Raw genomic sequence first — 13,232 nt, forward strand, 5'->3', positions numbered from 1 at the left:
AGCAGCGCAGCCATTGGGATTTTGGCCCGACCCTCAGTCTTATGTGTTCCAGGTTATTTACAGTTTTCATGGCCCTGCACTTTTCTAATGCAAAAATGATGCACTGCACCCACGCGGCCCACGTCGCCCACATTTCCCGCCCTTTTGGGTGGTGGGCTGGGTGTGTGGGCCTGGCTGTCTGTGGTCAGAATCGAGTCGGGCTGCGAGGATGCGGCGCAGTCAAAACATGCACTTAATGTAGCATCAGCAGGAGCCAGCAGCCAGGAGCTAGTAGCCAACAGCCGGGAGGCAGGAGGCCTTTTCTGCTTTTGACCAGGCTCCGCAGACGCCACACCGCAGTGGCAATGAAAGTTGGAAACCAATATTTGTGCGGGCCGTGGGCGAAGGCCCAAAGGGAAGGCCAGGAGCGGTCCTTGTTTGTCCTGTCTCTAAATGGATAATTGAGTTTGGCTCGTATGAATCTGTGAACGTTTAGGAATTAGATTGCTCGGGGAGAGAGCTGGATAGCAACCACAGTTGGTGCGTCAAGCTGGGCGATTTTGCAGACAAAGGGTTTACCAAAGAAAGCGATTGATACAGGAGTTATCGTTGGGTTTTTAAGTCAATTTTAAAGGTGTCTTAAATTGTTTAATGGAAAAGGCACGAATTTTCGTTAAAAAAATATATTGCTGCATACTTTTAGGCACGTATATAAGTAAAACTTGTAACAGAAATTATAATAACAGTTATTTTATGAAATCCTTGCAATATAAGCATATTTGTATAACTTTTGGATCAAAATATATATGACTATAGTTGCTAGGCTCAATTGAAAACACATTAGTTCCTAACATTGCCACCCCTCAATAAAGACTCCGCTCCTGCGAACTTAGGAACAAAAATAAATCTGTTTGCCAAACAGTTATTGCTCTTGTTTCTGCGCCGCTGCCACAAGCACCTCCTCCTGGTCCTCCTCTAAAACTAATGCCAACTCCGACCCTCCTCCTCCCTCCGCACCTTTCCTTTACTTTCCGTTCCGGCTCCTTGCAATCCGATTCCCCACGCAGCTCGTCCCGGCAATATGTGCGCTCATTTTATGCCTTGCATTTGGCAACGGCTCAATAATTGGTCAGTAGATTGGGAAGGGGCGATCAAGTGGGCGTGGAAGTGGGAGGGGCTTTCAAGTGGGCGTCGAGGTGGGGTTGAGGGCCATGGGCTCGTGACTCAGGTGCCCGCAAAGCTTTCTATAAATTCAAAGTCCATGGCAGTGATTATGCAAGTTGGCTAAGCCGGTGGCCATGAGGATGCACTCGTCCTGGTTTCTGGAATCCCAGAACTGCCGCCTGCGGCGCTGGAGCTGCAGAACGAAACGAAATTGAATATGGGTTATGAATGGCACGCATCTGCAGTTTCACGGACCCCATGATGCCACCGTTCCATTTATATTTCCATCTTCTCTTCCGCCAGAAAAACAAACAATGTCCGGACTGGAGTCCCGGATCCAGACCCCCATGGCTAGCCGGAGTGCACCGGAATTTATGCCTGCCGCCGGCGATGGCAAACGTATTTCTATTCTTAAGTAAAAGAAGGGGTACCGGGTTAAAATACTTGAAAATAACAGAAAAAGTTATTACCATTCATATTTAAAGAGCAATTAAATGTAAAGTTAAGATTAATAGACCTCTCTTAAATAAATCACAATAAACTTACCGAAACTAACTCTTTCGCAGGTGAAACCAAGCAGATACTTGCATCTCCACCTGCCTGCCAAATCGGATGCGAATGAGCCGGAAAAATCGCAGCCACACGCCCATTGTTCTGGTCTTCTCAGGCAAATCAATACCGCCGCTTAATGGTACATTGCACCTCGGAGAGGCGGCGGAGAGGTGAAGGGCGAGGCCCGGCCTTTGATCCCTACGCCCTATCCATATCCATATCCCACACCCTCACCTATCCCTTGCACAGGTGCCCCTACCTGGCCATTGATTAAAGTGGTTCCTTTGCAAATTTATGTTCGGAATATTAACCGAATTGCTCCCCGAGGAAAACTCCCCAGCCACTCTCACTCGAAAAAGAAAAACTTTTTCCACAATGTACTCGTGTACTGCACACACACGCACACAGACACATGGGCAATCGTATGAAAAAGGGGCCAAGGCAACTTTTTTAACAGTTTTTTGGATTTTGGAATACAAATTATGTAAGTAATCTCAATTTATTGATATATGGAGATGCATGTTTACACGTGGCCAGCAGCTCGACATTGTCGCTATTTCGGATTCCAGGTGGAGGAGGGGCCATCTTATGGGTGGGATGGCTGAGCGGGCGGTAGGCAGTTCGAGGTCGGGGACATATCTGCCCGAGTGTGACCCTTATGAATGGGGCAACTTTTGTCTTTCTTCGTCGCATTTTATACCCTCGCAGCATTATAATTTGCCATGAATATATGAAAACCGTTTGTAGAAGTTCAGCCATTGCGGGGTCCTTGGGCCACGGCCCACCACCCAGCGACAGCCCACTTGGCTGGGGATTGTCAGCCTGGGAAATGGTTTATGTAATGGGATTCATAACTTGTTTACCTGCCCAGCAGGGTTATATCTAGTCGGGAAGTGCTGCCAGAATGCCGGAGAATGTCCAGGTTCAGGACTCCAGGTCTCGCTGGCGCAGCCTTTTAATTTTAATTAAACTCCTCGAATTGCCATAAAAGATTTTTCGTGAAGCTGCCCAATGATTTATGGCCCTTTCAAGGTTATTCGCTCCATTATAAATTCATGTAAATGCTTCTGCATTTTTGGTCATTATTCAGCTCATTATTTTCCAAAGCCAAATACCAAATTAGAGCAGATCATCGCATAAAACCGAACTTAATTACCTGAAATTATGATGTATGCCCTCGTGTAACCATGCGCCTGATTTATTTTTATGGCCTAGTGCTTTCCAATCTAATCCCTGACTAGTAGTAAATTGTTCAGCTCTTCGTGGTTGCATTAAAAATGTAATCCTTTATTTAAAGTTGATTAATTTGTTTTATTAATTCAGGATTAATAAACTGCGTTTAACGGTCATTTAAGTGTGAAACTAAAATTAATCATTTAAGACCGTTATATATTTTAGAAGTTGCCCACTTCGATATCGTTATTAGCCAGTTTCTTGACGCCACTTTAAGATTATTAAAAAAAATTGAAAAAATTAAAAATTAAAAACTAAACATTGCATTTAACTTTAATTACACATTTAAGTAATGTTTTTTATCTGATTTTGAGCTTTACATGATTTTAACAATTTTCCCTTGAAAAACCAAAACAGTGCTAATATTTAACGTACTTTTTTTTAAAATTCGCACATGTTACGAAGTTATCTAAAGAATTTCATTTTCAAATAGACAAGTTTCATCAAAACCAATATTGCCAACTGTTTCGCTTAGCAAAGTTATTTACCATTAGGAAGAGAATTATTTACATGTTATTCATTTATAAATCGGGAAAACAACTACTATTTTAATATTAACAATATAGTAAGTAGTAAAGTAAATACCGCATTAAGTTTACTTTTATTTTATTGAAATCGGTTTAAATTGACCAAGATTTTTGAAATTCCCGCCTATTTTTGTACTGAGGACCGCCCCATTAAAAAATATGGCAGCATCGACCATTGGCAAAGTATCGAATAAACATCGGAGTATGTTCCAGCTCTAAGATATCGATATCGAATAAACATCGAGACTTGGGGAAAAAATAAACTACAACAAAACCATTAATTAAACTAGGAAAGCGCAGCGTTACATCAATTGAGGCAGCTGAAGTTGGATCATCGTCGTAACCGGAAGTCTTGAGATCAGGCCTCTGGAGACGGCAGACTAGGAAACGTTCAGAAATCGCACATCATAGCCCACAACTAAGAGAAATTGGTAAGGTAGCACAGGCACAAGGAAATTCTCTCCGATTTTCCCCCGCTCCCCTCTATACCACTGTCCCTCCCGCCCACAAGCCAAGCATGCAAAACAACACAGAATTAATCGTGTGCGCATTTTTTTGCAGAAGCCCCGGCAGCGGAATCTCGCCCAGAAACAGATCATCCCGAAATAAAGCGAAATAGTTACGGTTCCGGCCTGCAAATGCCAGCAGAAGAGCGGCCACAGTGAGGCCTCCCTCGCGCGAACCTCGCCAGGTGGGTAACATTGAACGGTTGAATGGCAGTCAAAATGCACATGCAAAAGGAGAGGAAGTGCGGAAAACACGCTGCAAACAACACTCGCTGAAGTTGCTCAGGTGACGCAAAAGAGAGACAAACAAAAACACGCACGATACCGTGACACTTCGCATTTGTGCTTAGACTTGCCATTTGGCGGATTCGTCACATTTCGCACACAGCGGCGAGTCTGGTTGTTATGGAATACAAAGCATATCATATTTGCGGCTTCCGAATCCCTGTGGCTAACTAACTGCCTTTATGGCTTAAGCATTTCCGCATAACATCATGTTGCTGTATTTTTAGCATCCCCACTTAACCTTTTTAGTTTCTAAATCGGGAAACCTAGGACTAGGAGTCCAGGAATCTTTCAATTTTCATATCATGAAATGACAAATATCTTATCGGTTCCTGAGAATCTGGTTGTTCGACAACCATATCATAAGTTTGTTTTAATGCTTAATACATTTTTAGTTTCAAGACATCTTCAATTTGTTATTTTGGTAGCTATTTTAAGATACTGTAAATGGTACACAAGGATACAGCACATTTTGTTTTCGAGAAATGTATTTTTAGCTATAATACTATTAGCATTAAAATAGCTATTGTAGAATCCCCGAGTTAAGACCACAAAGTAATAAAATGAAGTTAATCCATGTTCATATAGTGAAAATCTTTGCGCTTTATTATACTTTAAAAAGAATGTAAACTATTGTTTTTCAACGCTTTAACAAATATCTAACAAATAATTTCCTTTTTAGTCTTTCGCACAGAGCATGGAAAGCACGGACAGCAGCGACAGCAGTGGGGACAGTTTAAAATCCATTCCCCGACCGGACTTCGAGGCCCTCTCCGCCATCGACAGCCCCCAACCGCAGTTGCAGTTGCAGAGCTCCTCGCTGGATGGCCACATCGAAATGGAATCGGTTACCGTGCCCAGCAAACGTCAGAAGTATGTGGTCAGCGCTCCGCCGGGATCGGCCAACGGCAGCAGCCACTCCTCCAGCTCGAGTCCCTCGAACACCAACGTGGGCTCCTCTCTCACCATGAAGTTGACGAAGGTGCAGTCCTCCACGCCCAACAACAAGGCCAAGGTGGCCAAGGAAATGCTTGCTCTGCAGCGCTCGCACATCGAATCCGAGGTCCTCAGCAACTTTGTGACCGAGGTCTCGAAGTTTAAGCGCCGCAAGTCGCGCAACACTCCCGGTAATCTCGCCACTCAGGCATCAGGTGGAGAGCTGTCCCGCAGCTTGAATGCCACCACCGATCACAATCAAAAATCTCTCAAGATGGCCCTTAAGCGGAGCAAGAGCATTCCCGCTCCCATCCTGGACTCGGACGACGACTGGCAGGACGAGGAAATCGACATTGGCATTAAGAGCTGCAGACCGCGAGGACGCTCGATGGCCTGTGACGATGGCGAGCGACTTGCCGAGCTGAATGTGGAGGACAGCATCAGCGATCCTCCGGAGCCAGGGCTAACCCGCTGCCGGTCCCGCAGCAAAACCCTATCCCTGAGCAACAGTTGGAGCAACGAGGAGAAGGCACCGAGGCGGGGAAACCTGCGCAGCGAGAACGAGGAGTTCGCCAAGAAGCACAACGCTTTCTTGGATCGCATTATCCATGATGACCAGGAATCGGAGCTGGCGCAGCACACCTCTGTCGAGGGCGACCCGGATATTGAGTGGCCCGTCGGTGAGCTGGAGGCGCAGAGCTCGCTCTTCTCGGATGCCAGCGACTCAAAAATGGCCTCGGCGAAAACTCAGGAGGAGGAGGCGGCCGAACGGCTAGTTCTCATGTATGAGGAGCCACCCACGGTGAGTGGTAACAACAGTTATTAGGAATAGGTCCGAATTAGTCATGCTTCTTTATCTCGAACTTTGAATTATCTGAAATTCCGTGCAGCGTGGTTTGCATAAATCAAGCATTCTATTGTAATTGAATTATTTTTCAATAATAGTTTTCTTGCTTACAAATAGCAGTTATAATATGTATACCACAATACCACTTACTTAGGTAGTTTTCGATTATTCATTATATTATTGACAAACCCGCTCTCGTTTATATATATGTCTGGTACGCTTGTGCACTAGTTTATATATTTAGCAGTCTTTGTTAGTTTTCTCCTAGTTAAACCAAAAAAATTCCACGTTTAAGATATTCCTGACATCCGCGAGCAGTGGGAACAGAATGTTCAGTGGGTATGGACGTGATAATAATGTCTCGCAATCCTGTCTTTCAGCCTGGATGGGACCCCTTTTGCTGGAAGTGTCGGCAGTGCGGCAAGCTGATGGCCTGCTCCAAGTGTCTGCGCTCCTTCCACACCTACTGCGTGCGACCCGCCACCACCAAGTTCGACTCCTCCTGGAAGTGCCCCGAGTGTCAGGTGATCGAGGCAGCGCCCAAGAGGTGACCTTCTGGCATTCCCCTATAAGTGAAACCGCTTTGTTCATTGGTTCTTTGTCTTGCAGGCTGCGGCGCAATGGAGTTTCCGTGGATCTTCTGAGCCAGCTGCTTTCCTTCGCCCTGGACCGCATGAAGCATGTGCGCGGGGTGAGTGAATAAGCTGATTTTGCAATTCGTATGCCAACAGCTCTGTATGTACAGTATCTCGTTCCTTGTCGAGATCCCATTATCTTCCCACACACGTTCTCTGTATGTTTCAAAAGTCACGCGAAAAATCTGTGCCCCAGCAGACACACATATGTAAGAATACTTCCGCTCGGAATAATACCTCAGAAAGTGTGTCAATACTTATTGATTAATCATTGACGTAACCACTATGTTTAACCCCTAAAGTCATGCAGAAAAGCTTCCCAAATTAACTTGGTGCATCCATCGATATTGCATTTAAGGGGTGGCATTGTGCTTGGTCGTGCTATTATTGTGTCCGCAGCTGCAATTGATATGGGTTATGGGTCTGTGTTTTTGCGCTCTTTGCCGCCTCCACTCGCTTCCACTGTAGACCCAGTTTTTTCTCTCGCTCAGTGAACGTTCATACATTCCGAGCAGATAGACACCTGAAATGTCTCGCTGGTTTGCTGGGTTCTTGGGTTCTTGGGTACCAAGTTCAGTCTGTGCTCCCTTGACCCTTGGGACTACAGCCCACATCTCTGTTAGCTCCACTCCGACGACAGATGTGGGCCTTAGTCGGAGCTGTTTTACGACTCACGTGGTTTATTTCTCTGCGTTTACTTATCTGCCAGTCGATTCCGATGGCCAAAGGCCTGCTCGTGTGGCTAATGGATGGCTGTGCTTGTGTTCGTGAGGGCCTCGTGTACATGATAATGAGGTTTAATGGTCTGAGCTACGCAAATAGTCTCTTCAATTGTACCTTTTTGCCAGGGCTCAGTAAGAAACTCTTTGAAATCTGACAACTAAAAAACCAATAAAAATCAATAGAAAAATGAATTAAAAAGATTATGAGCTATACTTTTATCCATTACCTTAAAATAACTCGATAATAGCGCAATATGCCAATTGTTTATTTGCAAGAATGTCGTAAGATAAACATACATATTTATGGCTGAGTCATGTCTGTCCTCTTACTACATATTTTATTATGTCTGAAACACATCTGTGGCATTTATTCAACCCATTAAATAAGAAACAAGCGAAGCTTTTAGACAAACACATACCATTAAATTAGATTAAAATAAAACAACTTCTTGCGAGTGAGAAAATAAATAAATTAATTAGTTTATTGTTATCGCCGCTTGGGTAGCGTCCATTAAAAGCAATTATATACAAGAACATACGGAATGGATAAACACATACCAGTATAAAGTTCCTTACACTTACAGCCGGGGTGAAAATAATAGCATCGTTAAACAAATCTTCAATTATTAAAAAACGACACATTTGAATATCCTGATTAAAAATATCCATAAAAATTAAATTTGAGAAAATTATGAAACATTTTCTATTATATTACTACTTTGGCTTGCTATTATACTGAGCCCAACTGTAATCCATTCAATACCAAGTTTATTTGGGCTTCTGTTTGTACAAAGTTGTCTATCTGTGGTCTCTATTGGAGACCATGGTTCGCGTTTACTTACACTCCAGAAGCGGGAAGCCGAGCCAGGAAGAACAGAGCAGTATTTTATATTGGCTCGGCTCACAATTCCCTCCCCTACCGAACCTATTCTACTTATTCTCCCATCCCCCGGTCCTGAGACCTGGATGGCATGTATAAGTACACATACTCGTACATACGCTTATTGGTGTATCTGGGGAAAAGCGAGAACTTGTTTTCAAACGATAGAAGCTCGTCGAACGAACGCTCTCTTCGCCGCGCAACGAACTCGCAACACTTATGCCCTCGTTCTCTTTGAACCCATTTCAATCCCTAGGCCCACAAATTGCGTTCGCCGCAAGAGGTCTTCCCGCTGACGTACAAGAAGTACTTTGTGAACCCGGTGAGCTTCGAGAGCCTGGCGCAGTGCATCCGTGATGGGGCTTATCAAAGCACAGAGGAGTTCCTCGGCGAGGTGAAGTGGATGCAGCACAACGCACTCATCCTGGACGCCGGGGGTAAGTTTATTTTGATTTGGTTCCACTAAAAATTGGTTTGTGCAACGAAACTTTTGGTAAAATTGTTTTCCGACCAATTATCACATTAATTAGAAGCAGTAGGTTCAAAACTTTTGTTAAAAATTATTTAATTTATATATTTTTAGATGCGAAAGTGGAACAGGCCTCGAAGGCTCTGGTAAAAGTGTGCCGGCAGGAGGCCAACGAAATCGACACATGCCCTGAATGCTACCTGAACGCCAACTCCAGCGACGAGTGGTTCGTGAAGGTGTGCCGGCATCCGCATCTACTGCTCTGGGCCAAGCTGAAGGGTTTTCCCTACTGGCCCGCCAAGGCGATGGGCTCAACCAACGCAGCGCTGGTGAATGTGCGCTTCTTTGGCAAACATGACCGAGCTTTCGTGCCCGTAAAGGACTGCTTTCTCTACTCGGCTCAAAATCCAAACACGCAAACCAGTCGGAGATCAGCAAGAGATCTAGCGGAATGCGTCCGGGAGGTGGAAGTTCACATCGAGCAGATCAAGCGAAAGATTGGCGCGTTCAATTACGCCGCTTTCCGCACCGCTTACGATCCACTGGAGGAACAACAACAGCTGGAGCAGATGATGCCTGGCGTGTACGCGGCCATCGATAGGGAACTTGAGCCGGCCAACAAGACACCGCTTCAGTTCCTCATCCGAAAGACGGCCGATGATAAGCTGTCCATAGTGAAGAAGACGAAGGCCACGGAATCGGGCAACGAATCAGATCAATCGCCCAGCCCCACAAAAAAGCTTCCGGAGGTGGATATCGTCGCGGTGGCGGGGTCCGGATCCAGCGATCACTCCAAGCTCAAGAGCAACAACTATGAAGTTATATCCAGATCTGGAGAATCCCTGACCGACTCACGGTGCAAGGTGTTGCTCAAAAGAAAATCCCTGGCTGCCAAGATAGTTTCAGCATCCGTAGAAGCCCCAGAGGTGGTGGCCCCAAAACGAAAACATTCCCAGAGTGATGCCAGCTTCACCAGCGAGTCCAGCGACCACAAACGCAAGTCAAAGCATTCAAGAAAACAACCGGAGCAGGATAAACAATGTGATGGTCAAGGAAAAGCAGCTATAGAACCTACAAAATCTCCAAAACCTATTCCGCATGAGGAAAAATCACAAGATACAGAGATGGTCAAAGAAACTCCTGCCAGGGAGACTTCCACTTCATCTCCTGGAGCTTCAGCCTCCGTAATTTCTGTGGTGGAGTTGGTCAAACGTCGCCAGGGCGTGACTATCACAAAGATACCACGCGAACAGCAACAAGCGGCAGCTGCTGAAGACCTGCCTCCTGCTCCTGCTCCCCCTCCGACAGCTCCTCTTCCGACATCGGCTACCAAACAAAATGCACCAAAACGCAGTGAAGCAGCAAACCCAAAACAATCCGAGGTGGAGAGACAGCAGCAACAACTTATCAAGAAAGTTATTCCATTTATAGAAATTAAAACTGAAGTAATGTCAGAACCAGAAGATGAGGAAATGGCGGTGAGACCAACGTCAAATGAACCTCTAGTTGAACAACTTCCTTTGCAACAGGAGCAGCAGGAATCAATTGCGGCTCTGCCGGAATCTCAGCTGCCAGCTCATGTGGCGGCTCCGCTACCCAATCCGGTGGAGCATCCACCTCCAGAGGAAGTCAGAATCAAGGAGGAGATTCTGAGCGAGGATGAAATGGAAACTGATCAGATCAGTGTTAGCCAGAGGTTTGAATCAATGCCACCCATGCCACTGCCTATGCCTCCGCCTCCTCTGCCGCCACGAGAGGAAACACCCGCAACAGATGACCTGGTTCGATTTGTGGGCGATACCACTATACAAAGGGTGAACCAGAAGCAGTCGTTAAGGTCCACGGATTTAGCGGGAAAACGTAAGGGAGTTCAACAAGTTCCCCCACAAACTGTACCACAGACATCCTCTCCAGTTCACTCGCCTGTCCAGTCAGCGGCACCCTCACCTTCGGCATCACCCAAGCAAAGTAGCACTTTTGTGGTCGCCAAACCAGTACCACCACCACCCAAGGGAAAGTCCCCGTCACAACAACAATTCCGGACAAAGAACGATCGTACGTTAGCTTCCCCACCGGGCACTACAGCACCGGCCACAACCACTTCGTCTTTGTTGAGATCAAACATGGTGGTAATTCCCGTGGAGCAGCCTAGCAGCAGCAATCTACACAGTCCCATGACTATCCCGGTTCCACCACTGAGGGCCGTTTCCAAGAGCACGTTACAAAATACATCCACGCTACCAACACCGCCTTCCGTTCCATTGAGCTGCCAACACAGCAGCTCCATATCTATGCCTCCACCTCTAGCCGGTTTGAGTGTTCCCCAAATGACCATCCACACATCACAAGAAGGCACCGCCACAATCAATGGAGAGCCCGTAGGTCTTTTGGCTAGCGCGTTGAATGGTTTGACAGGCGATAACGTACCCAATGAGTCCATCTCCAATGATCCCATAACGCCGGGCTTGGCCACGGCTTGGAGTGAGATGCTTCTGCGGTCAGGCGTACCAAAACTGGTGGCTCGACCCTGCGGTCCTCTCCGATCGGATGGATCGCAAATCTATCCTTCACAAGCAGGACCCGTCTCCCAAAAACTCAAGGAAAACGCACACAAGGTATGTTTGCTTTTATTGATTTAGGCAAGGGAAACTACAAAAGTTTTTTTTTCAAAGATCACCGACTACTTCATCTCCGTCATCGAGGACACGCTCAGCGACATGGCTACTGGGGACCAGAGTGTACTCCAAGCACGAATCGCCGGCCTGTCGCTGGAGAACGAGCGCCTGAAGCAGCACTACGAACGCCAGATAAACGACGTGCATCGCACAAGCGAGCTGATGATCGCCGAGATGCGCAAGACATTGGAGCAGGATCACAAGCGCGTGATCAGCGATCTGCGTCAGCAAAACGCCATCGAGCAGATGCGGGCGGTGGAAGAGGCGAAGAAGAAGCAGTGGTGCGCGAATTGCATGCGTGAGGCCCAGTTGTACTGCTGCTGGAACACCTCCTACTGCGACTATCCCTGTCAACAGCTGCACTGGCCCAGACACTCTGCCACCTGTGGCCAGGCTGTGCCACCCACACACCCAGTTCCACCTACAGCTTCGGTACCGGTTATAGAACCCGGACGATCTAAATCCAAAGTGGCGATGCCTACGGCGACACCACCAATCACCAGTCCCAGTCCCAGCTCACAGATAATTCGAACGGCCGCCGCCTGTCCACCTGCAACACCTGTGGCTAGCGCACAAAGCTCAAAGAAGTGGCCGCCTATGATGACGTTGCTCAACCAACCAAATCAAGAGGCAGTGCTTAAGCTGCCAGCAACCACATATTTAAGGCCAGTGGTCAGTACCACGATGACGGCTACGGTAACGGCCCCGGCATCTGCTAATAACAACAGCAACAGCATGAACGCAGTAATGACACCCACACCATCAACTGGAAACCACCTTTCCAATCTCATTTCCGCGCAGCGAAATCCCCCCAACTTCAACCCCAAGCCCGCCAATCAAACGATGCCTATACAGCGCTTTAATATACCTGTAAGTTATTTATAACAAAGGGAAATATCCTAATCGAGGCTTTCAGCCCTGACAAACATCCTTTACTTGACATTCACTAATTTGTTTAACCTATTTTTTCAGTTACCCATCACCGTGAATACTAACGCGCCCTTTATGATCGCAGAGCAGCATCAGAAGCAGGTACCAAAGGCTACAGGTCGCAGTTCTGGTAAAAACAATAGCCGGATGCGCCAAATGTACGGAAACAATATCAACAACAGTAATCCGCAGGGTATGCGTGGCAACAACAACCCGCAAGCTATGCGCCAAAATCAAATGAATCAACAAGTGTTCCAGCCATAAACCGTGAACGACTAGCATCAAAAGCGTGCGGGTGTTCCACCTGGAAAGACTGCCTGTTAAGCAGGAAATAATTTCTTTGATATTCCGGAGAAACTCAGAAACATTGAATAGTTCGTTCACTCTACTACCACATATATTTGATCCAAACTACAAACTGAAAACCTTCATATTTATTTCAATTCCCTTGAGCGCAGCTTTTGAATTTTTTTTAATTTGCTCTTAGATTAAGTTGAAAGACGAAAGTGTAAAGTACCGTTCAATAATTAGGTATAAGATTTCATAAATGTTATTGTAGTTTCGCTGGTTTTACTGTAACTTAACCGCCTAGTGGATAAGAATCATTGTAAAGCCATAAGATGGACTTTGCATAAACATAAGGTCATCCCACTTTTCTTTTGAATCATACTGTAAATTGTTTTTTGTCATCTATTTTACATACATATTATGTATATTTAAAGCAAAGCTGTAAAGTGAATTAGGAATAAAAAATTCATTAAATCTTTGCCTATAACATAAAAAACTCGGTGCATAAAAATGAATTGGGGGAAAACAGGACACAGAATTAAATTAAAATCGCTTTCGGAAAGCCATATAAGAGGATAAAATAAAACACTAAAAAGTATGCAAC

General features: G+C 45.8%; 2 protein-coding genes across 6 annotated transcripts in view; one reads left to right on the forward strand and one right to left on the reverse strand.

The window, feature by feature from the left end:
* The window catches only part of RpL6 (ribosomal protein L6), a 127,891-nt gene that overhangs the window by 77,893 nt on the left and 36,766 nt on the right, over nt 1–13,232 (reverse strand). The window contains exon 1 of one of the 3 annotated variants that reach the window (XM_070996331.1): nt 1,507–1,510. The exons of the other annotated variants lie outside the window; for them this stretch is intronic. The gene's annotated coding sequence lies outside the window, so the exon portion shown is untranslated. Of the gene's footprint in view, nt 1–1,506; nt 1,511–13,232 lie in introns of those variants that run through there. 3 annotated transcript variants of the gene reach the window in all.
* Nucleotides 3,683–13,124, forward strand: Zmynd8 (Zinc finger MYND-type containing 8). Of its 3 annotated transcripts, none has more exons than XM_065866356.2 (9): nt 3,683–3,886; nt 4,017–4,247; nt 4,929–5,984; nt 6,410–6,576; nt 6,639–6,720; nt 8,523–8,703; nt 8,850–11,350; nt 11,408–12,280; nt 12,383–13,124. In XM_065866356.2, the coding sequence occupies exons 3-9, from the start codon at nt 4,944–4,946 to the stop codon at nt 12,602–12,604; spliced, it is 5,067 nt and encodes a 1,688-aa protein (XP_065722428.2). In that variant the 5' UTR covers nt 3,683–3,886; nt 4,017–4,247; nt 4,929–4,943; the 3' UTR covers nt 12,605–13,124. The 3 variants fall into 3 exon arrangements, with proteins under 3 accessions (XP_065722428.2, XP_016931281.4, XP_065722429.2); XM_017075792.4 differs by having other exon boundaries at nt 4,017–4,146; XM_065866357.2 differs by having other exon boundaries at nt 4,020–4,146.

Source organism: Drosophila suzukii, chromosome 3 (genome assembly GCF_043229965.1).
Source record: "Drosophila suzukii chromosome 3, CBGP_Dsuzu_IsoJpt1.0, whole genome shotgun sequence".
In the NCBI taxonomy this organism is placed as follows: Eukaryota; Metazoa; Arthropoda; class Insecta; order Diptera; family Drosophilidae; genus Drosophila; species Drosophila suzukii.

Excerpts from the sequence above, each read along its gene's own strand:
- Zmynd8 (XM_065866356.2), top strand. The coding sequence starts at position 4,944 with ATGGAAAGCACGGACAGCAGCGACAGCAGTGGGGACAGTTTAAAATCC. Across the intron at positions 6,577-6,638 it reads ATCGAGGCAGCGCCCAAGAG|GCTGCGGCGCAATGGAGTTT; the intron begins GTGACCTTCTGG and ends TTTGTCTTGCAG. Across the intron at positions 12,281-12,382 it reads TACAGCGCTTTAATATACCT|TTACCCATCACCGTGAATAC; the intron begins GTAAGTTATTTA and ends CTATTTTTTCAG.